A 19,721-nucleotide genomic window follows, 5' to 3' on the forward strand; every position below is an offset into this window, starting at 1 on the left:
GAGGGGTCCTAGGACTGAGCCCTGGGAAGCACCACTTGTAACCGATTTAGAGTCAGACCTAGCTCCCACAACTCCTACCATGTGGGTTCTTTCCTTGTGCCAGTTCGCAATCCATCTCATGATGTAGGGGGTTATGTTCAGGCTGGTGAGCTTGCCTATAATACCTGAGTGGGGAATGGTGTCAAAGGCCTTTGCAAGGTCTAGGTAAGCTGCGTGGACCACCTTTCCCTAATCTATAGCCTTGGTAACTGTGTCAAAGAAGTCCACCAGGTTTAGGAGGCATGATCTGCCCTTAACAAAGCCGAACTGGGTAGGGTCCAGTGTTTGGAGGTTTCCAATGTCTCTGTTAATGAGATCCATGATGATGCACTCCATAGCTTTGCAGACCAAGTTAGTCACACCTATAGGGTGATAGCTCCCGGGGTCCGCTGTGGCTCCATCTTTGTGGAGTGGAATAACTGTTGCTATGCGCTACTCTGTGGGCATGTAGCCTGTGGAGAGGCTGAGTTTAAATAGTGTGTTTAGGTGAGGGGTTAGTTCATCTTTGAGCTCATGTAGGATGCAGATATAAAGAAAAGCAGGCTGAGCCAGTCACCATGGCTGATATAAATCCACTTTAATTGCTATATCATGAGGATGCAGCCTGGGACACCGTCCAGTCCCATTGATGCTGTGTTTTTGGCTTTGGAGAGGGCTGTTTTAACCTGAGTGTCTGTGATTTCAGGGGCACTACATTCTTCTGGTATAGTTATAGGCCCTTTTGGGGGTGAGAGGGGGGTGACGTTTGCACTGAGCCTGTCTGCCAGGATGTTGTCTATATCGGTCAGTTCAGTGTATTTTGTGCCATTCTGCACTAACTCTGAGAAAATCTGAGAATTGCCGCTTAGATTCTTGACATAGCTAAAGAATGCCTTGTGGTTATCTTTGGAGTCCATGGAAATTTTTCTTTCGAAGCTAGCCTTGGATGATTTTATGAGGCAATGTAGTTTCTTGCTGATACTGATCAGGGATATCTTCCCTTCTTGGGATTTTACTCTTTTCTGTACTAGTTTCCTCCTCCTATTGTATAGCTTGTTTATGGCAGTGGTCCACCAGACTGGTTTCCTTTTTTTGGAGGAGTGAGTCTTGGTTTTGTTTGAGATAGCATGATCCATGCATTCTTGTAGGTGCCTGTAGAGTGCATTAGTAAAGGATTTTGCAGCTTGGACAGCATTATTCTTTAGCATTGGGGCTTTGAAACTTCCCACCTTGGTCTTAAGTAACGTGAAGTTTTCTTTTGAAAAGTTTTAATGGTGGTTTCTTTGACTGGGAGTGTTGGTGGAATGTGGATATCCAGAGTGATTAGTTTATGGTCAGATTTAACCAGCGATGGGTTGACCTCCGGTGTTGAACACCGGTTGCCCATGTTGGTGATGACCAGGTTCAATATGTTGTCACCTCTGGTGGGGGTGTTTACCAGTTGATCCAGGGTGTTTCAGTTTATAAATTCTAGGAAATGTTGAGCAAGGGAGTTTGTACTTGAGTAGTTCTCCCAGTTAATGTTTGGGTAATTGAAATCACCCAATAGCAGGGTGTTTGGTAGGACCTTTATGTTTCCCAGTGTTTCCAGGAATGTGGCGTGGGGGTCCTGGGACATGATGGGTGATCTATAGCAAGCTATAATTTGAAAAGCAGTTTTGCCCATTGTTAGTTGCACGTGGATGATCTCTGAAGCATCTTGCTGTGCCACTAACCTGGAGGTGTAGGTATCCTTGATGAATATATATACTTCCCCACCTTTTGTATTTCGGTCCAGGTTTTGTGGCCGAAATGTATGGTATGAGTTGTAGCCTGGTAGTGCTAGGGTGCTCTCTGGAGCCTTAAACCAGGTTTCTGTTACTGCACATATATCAATTTTCTCCATACTGAGGAGTGCCTCGAGTGCATGCATTTTGAGGCTTAGACTTCTGGCATTGAGTAGCATTACCCTCAGTTTTTTGTTAGTTGTGCTATTTACGGTGGTGGGGTTGTCCTTTGAGCCTTGCCTAAGAAAAGCACTATAGGGGTTGCAACAGCCTTGGCCAGTATTCGAAAGTTTAAGGGTGACAGGTGCAAGCCATCTCTAGCAAAGCAGCGTGGCTTGTCCAGCATGTCATCCCAGGCTGACAGAGGGCAAGATGCTACTCAGGATCAGGGTCATACTGGCCTGGGCTATGTGATCAGAGAGCTCCTCCGTGTCTCTTTTCATGTAGTCCAGGGAGGTACAGCTTAGGTCATTCACACCAACATGGACAATGACAGAGTCATATTTGTACTTGTTCTGGAGTGACCTGAGTGCTTGTGTTACGTGGCGAATCCTGGCACCTGACAGGCAGCTAACAGTAACCTTCTCCTTGTTCAGCCTTGTGAGTGGGGCGTCAGTGTGCCTGACTATAGAGTCACCTATTACTAGTTTGTTGGGTATCTTATTTTGCCTTAAGTGCTGTGATTGTGTGGCACACTGGTTTTGTGAAGTATGTTTTTCATGGTTTGTGTTGGGGGTGGAGGTTGCTTGGATGTCTACTTTGGAGGTCTCTGTTGCTTTTGCAGATTTTTATTTAGAGCCTCTGAGTATGTTTTCATGTATTTATGTGTGTTTTTTGCCAGTGCTGGTTTCAAAGGTCTATGTGAGACTGGTGGTGTGGTACAAGTAATTCCCTTCTCCTCTTGACTGCCTGGTTCAATCTTGGGTTGAGACAGCTTAGCCCCCAGTTTGGCTGTATAATTGCATCTCTCACATGTATTAGTGTTTGGTGGAAGGAGGAGAGGGTTGTCTGTGTACATGAGGCAATTGTAATATTGACACAAAATGTCCAGATTCACCAGTTGGACTGGAGAGTACACCTGAAACTGCCCTTTGGACATGCCTGGATAAGTACAGTGAACCATTTTACTGATTGGCAGTTAAGGTCGAATTGAGAGCCTTGTTCTTCTCTACAGTAGAGGGGGGGTCTAGTGCTAAGGCTTATTAGTGCTTGCTATGAGTTTTGAGCAAGTGCCGGGATGAGAAGTGAATTGCTTGAGTGCTTAAGTTGAAAGTTTGTCTAGTTCCAAGGGAAAAATTGAAGAGTATACTTTGTGGAGCCGGGAATAGTTATACCCTAGCTAACTGGCACTACCTGGTGCACAAAACCGCTCAAATGCAGATTTTATAGAAGGAAAATGAAAGAGATCGAAATTAGCCCAAAATGGCAAATAAACTACTAATTTCTGGGTTGAAACCACTCCTCCAAGGACAGATAGGCTGCTCAAAGCTCCCTTTCTCACAGTGAACAGAGAAACTTCCTTCTATCCAAGTAAGGTACAGACAAACACAAAAACCTGTAACACAGCCCTGAATTCAGCACTAAACTAAAAACTCGACTATACTAGCCTACAAAAGTGGGAAAATAAGTATATGGTTTTGCTTTTATGTTTTTTTATCAGAAAATAAAGCAGATACAATCAAAAAAACACTTTAAATGCACAGAAATGGCTATCACACTTGAGTGTGTAGCCTGCAACAGTTAAACAGGTAATTTGAACACAAAAATGACTTTGTTAAAGTGCAGGCAGTAAAATAAGTACAATATGTAGCTCAAAGAAGCTTTTTAAATCACAAAAACTCTAGAAAATCTGTGTTTTAGGCGGAATTAGCTAAAGGCAGCAAGAAAATGCAGAAAAATTATACTTAATCACTCCAAAGTCTCTCTTTTGTCTCTCTGCTGCTGTAAAACTCTGACTAGGCTTTAATTTCAAAACAGTTTCCTTTTGTGCTCCAGTCACCAAAACCCTAGTATAATGTGTCTGAATAGTGGTAGTGTTAACAGAAAGGGTGCAGAGTTAGGGTTGGGGTTGGCAAACATTAGTAAGGAGGGCAGGAATGCTTTGCTTTTATTTCTGACACAGACAAGCTGTGAATGTCACTAAATATTCTCCTTACACTTTTTTCCGGATTAGTCCATGTGGTGGTTCAGATTATTCCCATTACCTCTGATCCTTTTTTGTCTCTTTCACATCTGCCAAATGAGTCTGTACCATCAACATGTTATGTATCTCCATTTGCGTAGAGTTTGGAGCCTCAGACCTTTACTTATCACTCAGTATCTTAGTCCCCCCTTCTTTTTATATGCTGAGTTGATCAGTCAGCCTCTTTGCTTTCTTTAATGTTTTCCTCCTAGTCTGAGTCATGAAAACAACCTTGTATTTTTGACAAGTTTCACACCTCCCTGCCACATGACATTTTAATTCACCATATAAAAAGTAACATAAGGTGCACCTGATGAGACTGTTTTCACCCTAGAACACCATCACTGAAAGGATCTTTAAACCCCCAGATCTCCTCGTGGCTGCTGTGTATCCCTGGCTTGTTATCCCACACTCCAGCCTTCTCTACCTATTTTTGTTTTCCTCACCGGCCCTGCCTTCCTGGACATTCCAAGACCAGTCAAAATACACCAATCTCACCTTGTTTTGCTACATTTCCTAACAGAAAAAGGTCACAACTTCTCTCAGAAGAGACCTCAAAGGAATTAAAGAAAGTATGTTATATGAAGATACACCTTTAATTTTATAAGTGATACTGATGTACTTCTTTACTAGGAGCTAGTGTAGGATCCTGACCAGAATAGCCAGCAGCCATACCCTTCTTACTGAAAGCCCCCTCCATACCTGCCTTATCACTGCCTCCTATTTCCCTATTTTTGAGCCTTTTTTTCTGCCCTACACCCTTCTACCTCTCTTAATCACTCCACTCTCTACTGTTATAGGATTTGACCACAAGATGGCAGTCTTCAACCACCATTAATCTCCTTTCCCTCTCTCCTTCTCACTCACCTTTAAATATGTTTTCCTACTGTTATTCTTTAACTGCTTGTTAACAATTCTACCTACCTCTATCACTCAAATCCTTTCCCTAATAATCACCCCCTAAGCATCCCTCTAACCACCCTGCTTACCTTCCTCCATACTTTCCTCCACTATACTGATTGTTTTTTCCTCCTCTACCCCCAAATTCCACCCACCCCCACTACCTCTAGATCTATACCCACATAGCCACTCCTACTTCCTCTCCAACTACTAAACTCCACCCCTTACTCTTCATATCCCCTCCCCATCACACCATCCATTCAGCACATATCTCCCTTCCTCCTTACTCAACATATATTGCTTATCAAAGCCTCAACATGCTTACAAAATACTCACCCTTCTCAATTCAACTATTACTTCTTCTGAACCTAACCTACATCTACTACCTTACCCAGCCCAACCCCATAACTCACGTCCCACTCTTATACACAACTTGCTCACTCCATACATCACACTCCTACTCATGCATTTCAATATCTCCTGCACTACATCTCATCAACCACAATCTATGTTTTCATTACAAACTAATTTCTCCTTATAAAACCTCAACACCCACTCTACCCTCCATATCCCTCACAAATCTTTCAACACACATCACTCAAACAAAACAATCCAAACTACTCTACTACATAATCCAACTTCTAACATCCATACTCTTATCTGGAGATATACACCCTAACCCAGGCCCAAACACCTCCTCCTCAACATCTAAATCCATCATACTAGCATCTCTTAATGCACAAAGCTTAGCTAACAAAATTCCAAACCTACATGCCTGGCTACTCCACAACAAACCAGACATCTTAGCCATATCTGAAATCTGGTTAAAACCTCATATAAAAGATGCAGAAATAGTACCACCTAATTACTCCATCATTAGAACAGACATAGCCCAAAATGGAGTGGAGTAGCTCTACTCTACTCATCCTCCCTATGCATTACTTCCTATGTTAAAGCCATTCCCCAGTTCACCAACACAGAATTAATACTAGCTCAATTTCAGTTAAACAAACACAAACATATATCCATAGCCTCCTTTTACATTCCCCCTGGAGACAACATCTCAGTACTTGAAGATATCCTCTCCTGGCTTTATACCAATATCTCTAATGAAACTATTATCATGGGAGACACCAGCATAAATTGATCCTCCATTCAGTCCCCTGCACATTCCCTAAATATCAACCTGTATAACTACTCTCAACTCATCAACTCCACGACTAGGCCCTCTAAAGACTTCACAAGTGGCAGCATCCTAGACTGGATTCTAGTCTCTCATCCCCACTACTACCCTGATAGTGGAACTCTTCCTGACTCCCTCAGCGACCACCTTCCCATCTTCGCTAGGCGTCTTCCTTCTCCATTACAAGTTACTCATAATTACATCAGTACCCACTGCCTAAGAAATTTCAACCCAAAAGCCTTCTCTGATTCCCTAAAATCACTTAACTGGTATCCCCTAAAAACTCTACCCCTGGAAAATGCAATTGCACACTTTAATGCTTTCCTAAATCTAGATACTCTTGCTCCCTTAAAAACCAAAATAATAAAAAACCAAACCACCCCCTGGCTAACATAAAACACACTAACTACCATGTGACTTAGAGACAAAGCCTGAGCACGTTACCAAAAGAACAAATCTACCTCTACCCTCAATGAGTACAACACTCTTCGTAACTTAGGTAAAAAGCTTATCACAGCAGACCTTCAAAACTACTTCTCCTTACTTCAAAGCAACCATAAAACCAACCCACAAAAGTTCTGGAAAGGTATAACTACCCTCTTAAAACCTGGTACAACTGAAAACCCAATCCCTTGCCCAAATGTACAAGACATTGATCTTACCACCCAATTCAACTCTTTTTTCATAAACTCTATTTCCAAACTAACCTCTTCCTTCTCTAATAACAATCCACCTCCTACTTCCACTTCTCCTCTCCCATCACCCCCTCCATCTTCATTCTCTCATTCCCCATCCTCTCAACCCCCTCCATTCTCCATTAAACCTATCCCTACTTCTACCATAAAAAACTCCTGCAGAAGCTGAAACCATGCACCAATGCCCCTGATAACATTCCCTCATACTTCCTCAGCATAGCTGCTAAAGCCCTTCCAATCAGTATCCTAATCAGCCGTTCTATCCAAGAAGGTCTTGTTCCACAACTCTGGAAAAAGGCTTTCATCATTCCCCTGCACAAAGGAGGTAACAATACTAATATTACCAACTTCCAGCCCATCGCCATCCTCTCTCCCATTTCAAACATCCTAGAGAAATGTATCCATCTTCAACTCCTTCCCTATATCTTAGACAACAACCTATTAACTCCTACTCAACATGGATTCAGACCTAATTATAGCACTATGACTGCCCTCCTATCCTTCCTTGAAACTGTGAATAAAGCTAGAGATTCTGGCTTCACTGTATCTACCATCCTACTCGATCTCTCTAAGGCCTTTGACACTATCTCTCATAACCTACTCCTTACTAAACTATCTAACCTAAACCTATCACCTTCATCTCTCAATTTGTTCACCAGCTATCTCTCCAACAGGCAACAAGCTTTCAAGTGGAAATAAGCCACCTCCTCCTTCCTCAACACCCCCACAGGTGTCCCACAGGGTTCTATACTGGGCCCCCTCCTCTTCAATATATTCATTAATGATTTTTTCCGCTCAATCCCTTATGCTAACATTATTCAATATGCAGATGATTCTACAATCATCTGTGCTGCCTCATCCATCCCGACTCTCTTAAAGCTGACTCAAGATGCCTTCTCTACCACAGAAGAGTGGATGAAAGACAACCATCTAGCACTCAATGCAGCTAAAACAAAACTTATGATATTTACCCTCTCTAAAACCAATACCTTTGGTAGAAAACTATTCTCCATCACCAGCCAAAATAATACACCTCTTGAACTGGTGTCTGAAACCAAACTACTAGGAGTCCAATTCAATGAAAGAAATCACTTGGCCCAATAAAAAAACAAACTACAAACAAAACAAAGTGGGGGCCTTTGCCCCACACACACCCCACACCCCCCAACTAAATATACCAACTCCAAGATCCCACTACAGTGGAGAAAATGGCAAAGTAACAGAGGCAGCCAAGCGATTTCCTTCCCAGTGAAAGAAATCGCTTATATGCCCTTTCGCGCTTTTAAATTTTCATTGTTTTCAGTTCCATGAAGACGCATTCAAGATTTTGCGTCTGATTATATAATAGGGAACCCACTGAAATCCCTATATATATATATATATATATATATATATATATATATATATATATATGGTTTACTATCAAAATGTTGAAATTCATTTGGTCTAACGTTCATATGATCGACCCATATGGTCGACACATGAATATTAAGTAGTTCATTTGGTCGGCAGGAAGTGCATGCAAATTACCTGTTGACATTATGTTGCAAACAGGGCAAGGATTTTCCCTTGTCTGCACTGTTGTGCAATCTTGTAATATATAAGTAGCAGGGGGTATGGGGGGGGTGCAGCCCCCCTGCAAAAACACTAGTGTTAGTTTGCAGGTATTTTTCGACCATTTAAATTTAGACTTTTTTTTTGGTATTTTGAACATTCGGTGTAACGACTTTCGACTTTATGAACATCGACCATGTGAATTTTAACATTTTGATAATAAACATATATATAAATATATACACACATATATATATATATATATATATATATATATATGTTCAATAAATATATTTATAAGTGATTCTCATATAAAGCTACATCTTTGCATCAACTTTTATATATTTGTAATGGATACTTTGACAGTAACACATTAATTTGAGACTTTCCATTTATAATATTTCTAACTAGTTATTTGTAGATGAAAAATGGACCTTTTAGATGAGTCCACCAACCTCTAAATAAGTAACTACATAAACAAGTAAATCAGTCAAGATATACTCAGCAGACCAACTGTCTTCATATATCAAAGCCTTTACTAGTTACATATATATTTTTATGCAAGATGTTAACATTACCTGATACATGTAATCATACTCCCTCATATATACTTGCTTGTTATGTGGAAATAATAAGGAACCTTGTCAGTGTTATCTTTTACAATACTAGTGATGTCACTGTTAACTTTTGCAATACTAGTGATGTCACTGTTAACTTCGACAATACTAGTGATACACCTTCACTACTTAATGGACCATATACTCCTATATTATTATATTTCAAAATGTACTTAGTATACCAGAAAAACATCTAATTCACCTGCATAGAATTCAGCAGAGTGGTAAGACTTTTAAATGATTTTATAATAATCAGCTAAAATGTCTAACAGATTAATATAGGTGAGTTTATGATATCAGATAAAATACATGAAGAAGGTTTAAGCTGTACAGTTACCCAGCTGGTAAAGCAACAGCTTTATCACATTTTGTTATAAATGTCTTTTGAAGAATAACTGGTGTGTGTGTGTGTGTGTGTGTGTGTGTGTGTGTGTGTGTGTGCAGGGGCGGCTCATGCTATTGGGCTGCAGGACTGCAGCCCCCCCGGGTGTAAAACAGAAAATAAAAGTAAAGAAAAAAAAGAAAAAGAAAAGTAAAACAAAAAGAAAACAATTGTGAGTCCGGAACGTCACGCATGCGCACCCGCTGCATTTTCCAATATCTGCACTGCTGGTGAACTACTCTGGAGCATGCGCACAGAATCCAGACTGTCTCACCAGCAGTCCAGATTAGGAAGACAACATTCAGCTGCAGAGATCCCAGAAGTCTATGCAGTTACAAATGCATAGACTGGAAGGGGATCAGACTACAACATCTGCAGATGGGAAGGAAGGACTTGCAGGAAGGAATGGACTAACTTGCAATGGATTTTACTGCAGGAACAGACTGTGTGTGTGTGTGTGTGTGTGTGTGTGTGTGTGTGTGTGTGTGTGTGTGTGTGTGTGTGTATGTAAAATGCCACAGTTAACTATATCTGGTGGCTAGAGAGACACCCAGGTTGAGGGTTTCAGGTAGTAAGAACCTGAATTCCCTACCCACCACCTCTTCTGAAAAGCATTCAGATTTTTGCCTCATCTGGTTTTCTGGATTTTCAGACACTTGAATTTCAGACTTCATATTCTTCAGAAAGTACATGGTAACACAAAACATTTTATTCTAGCAATTTTCTAAGTTTATAAGATAAATATTTGAAATGCATCCCTATTTTTGTGGCTGTATTCCCCCATTATTGTCTTTGTGCAGGTTTTTTGTGCTAAGAGGCTGAGAGCTACGGTGAGAACTGAATTCACTGAATATGTTTGGGGGATGTATTCTCCCATTATTGGCTTTGTGTAGTTTTTTTTTGCTAAGAGGTTGAGCGCTATGGTGAGAACTACTAAATGATAGCCATTTAAGTTTCAGTCTTCCTGTCTTTCAAAATGCAGCTGATTTGGCATAGTGGTATGTTTCTTTGATCATAGTGCACAAGGTTCTGGGTTCAAGACTTGGCAATGAAATGCAGGGTGGTAGTACAGCATTTTATTCTAGCAACTTTCCAAGGTTATACAAGCAATGTTTAAAATGTGTCCCTTGCTTTTGGGCTTTTGTCCCACCCCCAATAAATTTTGGCTTTTTCCAGATTTCTTGTGCTCATATGCTGCAAAGTTGAGAGATACAGTTGAGTGTCAAGTGGATTTTACGAGAAGCTAAGAGCTTCAGGGGAAGAGAAGTTTAGTGCTGCTTATGCTGAGTTAGCTTGCATTGTTAATAGCACAACAGGTAGTGTACTTGTTTTCAATGCAGAAGGCTGTGGGTTCTACTCCCACAGTATGTAGATGCATTGCTGCTACTGTACTGTGTTTTACTTTTAAAGGGGGTGGATACTGCAGTCCTGTGAAAGTCCTTTTTGCAGGAGATACCTAGTAACTATGAACCTGTTATCAGTTTGCCATCCATTCCCCATTGCAGTATTACTAGCTTATCATTTAACAGGCACTTTATTTGTAGATGAAACAATGAAAAACAAAGTTGTTTGCTAGCAGCAACCTCTTCATTAGTTACAGATCTCTTTAATGTGGAATTATTTAGATGACGCTTTCTTCTGCAGAGATAGTGCATCTTTACTAATACTGGTGGATTGTAGAAGTTTGAGTAGACTTTTATGATGGAAATGTTCTGAATTGGGCAGTTTTGTCATTATTGGTGCATGCATTTTGTTTCATTGTTTACTGGAAAAATGTTCAACACAGTAAATTTAAAACACCCTCTAACAACTGTACTGTATTATACAAGGAATATAATTGAATACAATCTGGAAGGCGTATCAAAGTACACATGTATGTTTCATGTACAAGGGGCCTAAGATTTGAAAACAGCCCAAATTTAATCTTTATCTGCCACTGGCCAGATGTATTTTCTTTGAATGTGGGTTTCAATACTGTTTCAATGAGTGTGAGTTTCAAGGGCAGAGAGGTTTTAATGCTGACTCTATTTTCAATGTGAGACTGCATTTCTTTGTTTAGAAGATGTCTATTAGTGTTTGTGCTATAAAATGTAAAATAAAACTTTTAAATGAAATCCAAATCATTGTAGAAGTAAAGCAGTATGCACATTACAGCATTTATGGTAAATGGGGTGAAATAGTCAAGTAATGGGACATTGGAATGGCTGCAGGGGGGGAGGCACCATTTGACCATGATTTTATGAGGGGGAATGGCAGCAAACTCGACAGCCCTGGCTGAACTATAACTCTCAACTGTCCAGATTTTCACAGAATTAATAGATTTTTGCTTCTTATTTTTGGTTTGTTCCTCATAAAATTTGAGGTTTTCTGGCAAATCATTTAGGAATGAAGTCACTAAATAATGACAGACATTGAGTTTCAGACTTCATACCCTTCAGAAAAATGCATGTTAAAGCAAGACCTGTTATTCTATCAAATGTCTAAGTTTATACAACAGCAATTTTTAGTACTGTTTGTATATTCCCCCAATATATTTGGTCTTGCCCAGATTACCTGCATTAAAAGGTTGAGAGGTACACGCAAATAAATTCCTTTATAGAATTAGGTATATCCAGACCTCTCAACTGTCCCCAACTTTGGCTCAAAATGTTGTTCTCCCCCTAATAATCCCTCCGCAAAATGGCAATTTTGGAAGAAAATGTGGAGGGTTTACAATTAAGAAATAATTGTAATCATCAGAGTTATAGATTACTTTTATTTCAGAAATGCATGTAGATTCTCTTATTTTGTCAGCTGCTCAACTTAGTACTAATATTAAAAAGTGTCTCTTCTTTGACTGGTTCCCAACTGTATTGTGTGGCTATTTTATATTTTTGCATCACATTTTTGGTACATTATTCATAAAATTGTGGTTTTCTAGCAAATTTGTGGCAAATCATTAAAGACTTAAGTTAGAAAATAATGACAGACATTTGAGTTTCAGATTTCATACCCTTCAGAAAATTCATACTAATGCGAGACTTATTATTCTATTATCTTTATAAGACAGCAATAGTTAAAAATTGTCCTTATGTTTGGGCCTTTCTCCCACTTCTTTTTATGGCTTTGTTCAGATTTCTTGCTATGAGGTCGAGAGGTATGACAAATGTGTCAGGGCCATCACCATCAGCCAGAGACATTTCAAATTGTAACATGCTTGTTGCAACCCACTCCCCCATGTAGTGACTCTGGATGTGTCCTAACAAGGCAGGAGCAGTTATGCAGTGTAAGTGTGCAGAGTATCCCCCCATCCAAGGTAGACACAAGTACTATAGTGGCTTTTCATCTGTCCTTGATTTTGCAGAATGTTCTGGTATTCTGTCTAATTTTTATACTGCTGATTTATGCTTATTATTATTCAGAAAATGCATGTTGTTGCAGTGCCTGTTGCTCTGTGTTTAAGTAGCAATGCTTTAATGACCATCAGGTAAGCTTGTCTGAGATTGTAAGATGGAAGCAAGCTTTAATAAACATACTGTTGAAGAATTGCCAACATTGAAAGCCTTTTTGTTGCTGCCATGCAGAGAATATTTACATAACTAGATAATGTATAAGCCTTAGGTATTAAAATGCATACAACAGTATTTGTAATAAAGAACAGATTACAGTATTTTCAGAAGCTCGCTACATTTGTTGGAGACTTGCAGTCATCTTTGCAGGCTTTACCACTAAACTAAACAAAATGCCAATCTATTGTGTGTGGTCCATAACCTGTGCAGTAATCCTTTAAGTAATTTATCTTCACCTTGTTTCTTGTTTGCTGTTCATTTTTTACTTTGATCATGTTTTCCTCATGAAACAAGTAGATAGTTGTGGTCAGGCAGCAGGTCTTTTTCGGATAAGAAACATTTTTACAATTGGGGGTATCACAGAGACAGCTACTTTCAGCATGTTACTTAGTACTTTTAAAAAGTTGAATATAAATTATAATTAGAACTGCAGTGCAAGGAAAAGTGGTTTGAGTTGAGTGCTGCTTGTTTTTTTATACTTGATTTTGAATGGAGTAATGTATTTAAAAAGTAATTTATTTTTTCATACCTTTTTGTTTCCATCTAGATATTAAGTAAACTGTCATGTAGCCAATGCATTGAAATATTCTTTTATTCTACACTTCATTTTGTCTTGATTGGACTTTCGTAATGACAGTTTGGCACCCAGGGCAGCGTATTTAATTAAAGTCCCAGTTTTTGTGATTTTGAGTATAGCTCCACCCATTTCTAGTTGGCCACACCCTGTCCTATTGGTCCCACCCATTCATGTCTCCTGCAACCCCCTCTTTGATTTAAAGTTACCAACCATCACTGTCTGTGTGTGTGTGTGTGTGTGTGTGTGTGTGTGTGTGTGTGTGTGTGTGTGTGTGTGTGTTTAGCCACAATATTACAGTTTCTCTCTGCTTCATTGTATTATCAGTTATAATACCAGACAGTAAAACAGTTGGAGTTGTCTACACATCAGTTTTACAAATTTGTGTAGTAATCAAACACTGAAAGCCTATCTTGGTTACTTTCTAACAAACTGAACTTTGCTAAGTCATATTGATGACAGTAGATTATTTTTTTATTTCATTCTATTTTGTTTTGTCAAACCACATATTTTTGCCTTGGACATGTGCTGAGGAGAGATGCAGAGTATATTGGGGAAAAGATGCTAAGGATGAAGCTGCCAGGTAATAGGAAAAGAGGGAGGCCTAAGATAAGGTTTATGGATGCGGTGAGAGAGGACATGCAGGTGGTTGGTGTGACAGAGCAAGATGCAGAGGGCAGGAAGAAATGGAAACAGTTGATCTGCTGTGGCGACCCCTAACGGGAGCAGCCAAAAGAAGATATTTTTGCCTTACGCGAGACAGATGTGCACCCCCAAATAAGGAGTTTTTTTTTCTATTTTCTCTATTGTAGTAGGAACAGTTATGGTCTGAAGAGCCAAGCCCTTCACATGAGGGTTTACTCACTCTGCAACATACACATTCTTTGCATTTTTTAATTTTTTTACAGGTGTGTCAGTACCTCTCTTGATGTTTACAAATTGATGAAGCATGACTCTATTTGGTATTACATGGCCAGATATTGGGAAAACATTTGAAACAGACTTTTCCATAGCCCTTTCAAAAAATATAACTATCAAGATGTTAACCAGAAAAAATGAAATGGCTGTATTTTATCTTTCATTTGCCAGCATTTTTTTTTTTCTTTTGGAACTAGTAACTTCATTTTTGCATGGAAGACAACAGTCTATAAACAGAAACTGAACAGATTCAAACAGCGGTCTTTTGCTTTGTGGTATGACTTTTTAATGACAGCCTTCTACTGTCTCATATAATACGGTCTCTAAAACGAAAAACAAACCCTACAAGAAACAATATATTTCATAACTTACTATTCCATGTAGGATTTGCTCAGGCAGGATCGTTGTACATCCTCTGCCACAAAGACTGAAAACCTAGATGGGCTGCAAAAATGCTCAGTGGCATTTATTGAGGTGGAATTACTCCTCATCATTTTGATTTGCCATTGTAAGACAAAATGGATCAGATGGACAAATGAATGGACTGCACCTGCAAATGGTCTTCAGTGATTAGTGTACTACCCTGGTAAACAAACAAAAATTAATATACTAAAATAAATAATATATGATACAGATATAAAAGCAGATGACGGACTATTCACTCTGGACCTGGGAGACAAAAAAAAAAAAAATCTTATATCAAAGCGTGCCTGTGACATAGACATATTTTCTTTGCTTTTTGTTTGTTTTTTTCAGAAAAGTGCATCAGCTACATTTCATTAAGAAAAGCAGCAAGCTAGTCAGGCAAAATGTAATTCTTGTCGCACATATTCACAACGTATCATTTGCTTTGGGAAATGGTGATGTTCTGCATCAGAGAATATGCAAATCTGACACTTAGAAGAAACATGACATTTCAGAACATGGCCTTCTAAATTGGCACATTTAAATAATTGCACTGATAAATATTATCCATTTTAAAATCAGCTTTGTGGCTAATTTTTATAATGTCACTGCAGTCATTTAATAAAAACAGTGATATTGTCATGTCTACCATATCATTGTCTGACAGGCTTAAAACAGTCTAAAACTGGTAATCTACAATTTTTTTGCCATGTTTCCATTATTACCAGGCCATATTGATTTGTATACCTTGTAGTAACTGTCATCAGCACCCAGAGCCTTTGAAAGTCCAAAATCACTGATCTTGGCATAATGTATGTTCACCAACAGCACATTCCTGGCTGCCAAATCCCTGTGGACAAAGTTTTTCTCTTCCAAATACTTCATGCCCATGGATACCTGATGCATGAGTTCTACTATATTTTCCACCTTAATCTGTTCCCTACAAGGAAGGAAAATACAGTTTAGGGTTATTGCCAAGAAATGCAGCCATCAATCTTCATGCCTCACACTATAATATCAATTCATCTGTATCAATATGATTTATTCAGAATGTTACCTTTCAGTCACGTTTGAGAGATTGCATTACAAAGAACAGTTTTACTAGGATGGCAATGCATTCTTGTTCATAATGCTCCATTTAAGTTTACCTGGATGGTGAGTAGACACAGCCTAAAGCATTTGAGTTACAGTCTTTTATTCAAGGATTTCAGTCAACAATACGTCACAGGTTTCATACAAAATACATGAGTGCTAAGTCAGTCGTATTACCCTGAGTAAACACCATTTACTTGCAATCAATGTATTTTCTAGCTCGGTAACCAAATGTTGAATGGGAAGCCTTTTGTGCTACAAAGACTGAAGCAGAAAAAGAAACTACCTGCAACAAACATTGGAATGGTCATTAAGCCTGTTGCATTTACAGTAATCAACATGTACCGTGTTACTTATTTTGCAGAAACAATATTATGTACAGAAAATACATACATACATACATACATATATATAATATTATGTACATATATTATCTATATATAATATTATGTACAGAACATACATACATATATAATATTATATATGTATATTATGTATATATAATATTATGTACAGAACATACATACATACAGAACATAGTACAGAAACAATATAACAATATTATATACAGAGCATACATACATACATACATATATATTATGTACAAAACATGCATACATATATACAGAACATAGTACAGTAACAATATTATGTACAGAACATACATCCATACATATATATAATATTATGTACAGAACATACATACATACAGAACATAGCACAGAAACAATATTATGTATAGTATATATATATATATATATATATATATATATATATAATATTATGTACAGAACATACATACAAACATACATACAGAACATAGTACAAAAACAATATGTACAGAACATACATATATATTTATTATGTACAGAACATAGTACCGAAACAATATTATGTACAGAACATACATACATACATACAGAACATAGTACGGAAACAATATGTACAGAACATGCATACATACACATATATATCATATTATATAGATATATTATGTATATATAATATTATGTACAAAACATACATGCATACATACATATATATAATATTATGTACATATGTATATATAATATTATGTACAAAACATACATACATATATATATTATTTAAGCAATAACCCACACCTGGGTATGGGTAACGCTGGATTTACCCATTGTTGGCGTGGTTTGGTCACAAAAGCGAAGCCCGAGTGGCCAAACAAAGACAACCATAGGTAAATCCAGCATTACACACACCCAGAAGTGGGTTATTGCTATACTTACTTTTCTTAAATAATGGCATAGTATAATGCCTCCTTGCTGCCCTTCCGCAGCTGTCTGGTGTTCCGCGGCAGTTCTGATGTACTGCGCATGCTTATGCTTTTGTAGTACATCAGAGCTGTGTGTAGAGGAAGCAACGGAGAAAGGAAGATCTCCGTTGCTTTTTATAAGCTATATCACTATGTTAAATGCGTTTAACATAGCGAGATAATAGCTATGGAGCTCTTCCATACTCTGCTGCTGTTCAACACATGCAAAAAAAAAAAAAAAGACTTATACTAATGGAAAAAGGCCGGGCGACTGGACCTTTTTCCATTAGTATAAGTCTAATTTACAACAGGCACGCTGACCAATCAGCGTACACGTTTTTCAATATTAATGGGGGGTCGTTGTATAATTACATATATTATGTATCTATAATATTATGTACAGAATATACATACATACATAACACAGTACAGAAACAATATTATGTACAGAACATACATACATATATATAATATTATGTACATATATTATGTATATATAATATTATGTACAAAACATACATACATACATATATGTATATATAATATTATGTACAGAACATACATACATATATATATATATATATAGATATATATTATTTATAGAACATACATATATATATATATATATATATATATATATATATATATATATATATATATATAATGTACATATATTATGTACAGAATATACATACAGAACATAGTGGAGAAACAATATTATGTACAGAACATACATACATACATATATGTATATATAATATGTACAGAACATACATACATACATATATATAATATTCTGTACATATATTATGTATATATAATATGTACAGAACATACATGCATGCATACATATATACGGAAAATAGCACAGAAACAATATTATGAGCTGGAGCTAAAACCTTTTAAATCCCCCAGTAAAACACTTCTAATCACCAGTGTGGAAATATATTTTTTATTCTTTAGTAATAAAGTAACTGCAGTAACTTGAACACTGATTCGGTGACTATCCTGGTAGAAACAATTATAAAAGAAATAAGAGAATCAAAAACATCAAGAGGATAAAGGTCAAAGATAGTAATGTGACTCTCTCCTAGTGAAGTACAAAAGTGTGGTATGAGGATTTTCTGGTGGGCTTCGACAGTTATTAGTAAATGCATTTCTGATCTGATCTGGCTTCTTCACTATCCGTTTTTTCCCAGATTGGTCTGGAAATAAAGGGCTTTGTCTGGGGTCTGGATGTGTTGCTCCCATGAGTCCCATCCTTCTTGAATCTGATTGGTTAATCTTAGCTTACAACTGCAAGCAGAAGTAACCAATCAGCACAGCTGCAGCAGCGCACCAGAAACAGAAGGTGAAATCTTATAAAAATACCAATTCTGTCTGTGCTGTGACACACGTGGGAAGTCTGTATTTGTTACAGCAATATTTGTCCAGTCCACTCACTCCACCAGAGGCAGAAGCAGCAGCACCAGTCTGCTTCAGTAAAAATATAAGTGGGATTTTTTTGTTAAATGTACTTCAAGTAAGGTACGCAGTGCTTTCTTTTACCCTGGCTGATGATCCAGTAACGTTTCTTTTCCTGGAGTTCATGATTGAGATGACATCATTCAGTTATATTAATCATAAAGACTATTAGATGTGCTGATGAACTGAATTATGTCATCTCATTATTTTTAACTGCAGATAGGATCAGATAGATTCCTGGAGTTGGTTATTTGAAGCCAGTGTATCTTTGAGTTCCACTGAGAATGCACACTTGTTAGGTATGTGTGTGTTCATGTTCCTGTTTATATACACCCGGGCAGTACTTTTAATAAACAGGAAGCTGCTGCTTTTTTTTTTTTTTTTTTGGCCTGACAGCTGGCACAGAAAGGTGAGGGTATACCTTAACATTTTATCGAAGGGGTCACTTGAGTGAACATTTCATTTTGGCACTTGTGCATACCTTAACATTTTATCGAAGGGGTCACTTGGGTGAATGTTTAATTTTGGCACTTGTGCATACTCTACCTGAATATTTTATTGACAAGGTCTCTTTGGGAAATGTTCCACTTTGGTGCTTGTCTATACCTCAACATTTTACTGAAGCGGTCGCTTGGGCAAATATTTCATTTTGGTGCTTCCTCATACAGTACCTGCAAATTTTACTGAAGGGGTATCTTTGAGAAGTGTGTCATTTTGGTGCTTGTGTATACCTGGACATACTAATGAAGATGTTGCTTGGGGAAATAATTGATTTGTGTATCAGGGAAGTGCTTGTTCATACCTGGTCAAACTGCTGAAGTGACCACTGAGCAAAATAATTTATTGTGTCATTTTAGTGCTAGTGCATACACAATACAAACAATTTTACACTTTGATGTGACATTTGTAGGCTCACCTCTGGTGGTGAAATATGATCTATCATTAAATGTGATTTGTGGAAGGGCTACTGGGCCACTGAGTTTTGTGCTTTCTCCATGTGGGCCATGATCAGAAAAGTTTGAGAAACACTGCCCTATATCACCTAAAAATTAACATAATTGAAGTAAGTTAAATAAGGTGAATGACCAGAATAATAAGGTGAGCATTGTTCAGACATTCAAGTGCAGAATTTTGT

General features: G+C 38.0%; 1 protein-coding gene across 4 annotated transcripts in view; it reads right to left on the reverse strand.

Annotated features, from left to right (window-relative positions):
- LOC122787161 (tyrosine-protein kinase ZAP-70) overlaps window positions 1-19,721 on the reverse strand; it is a 730,437-nt gene that overhangs the window by 241,245 nt on the left and 469,471 nt on the right. For all 4 annotated transcript variants that reach the window (XM_044053737.1, XM_044053738.1, XM_044053739.1 and 1 more), the window contains one exon: window positions 15,490-15,682. In XM_044053737.1, coding sequence (XP_043909672.1) covers window positions 15,490-15,682 — 193 coding nt within the window. The remainder of the gene's footprint in view (window positions 1-15,489; window positions 15,683-19,721) is intronic.

The sequence above is a fragment of the Protopterus annectens genome, chromosome 13.part0, assembly GCF_019279795.1.
Source record: "Protopterus annectens isolate FY-2018-M chromosome 13.part0, PAN1.0, whole genome shotgun sequence".
In the NCBI taxonomy this organism is placed as follows: Eukaryota; Metazoa; Chordata; order Ceratodontiformes; family Protopteridae; genus Protopterus; species Protopterus annectens.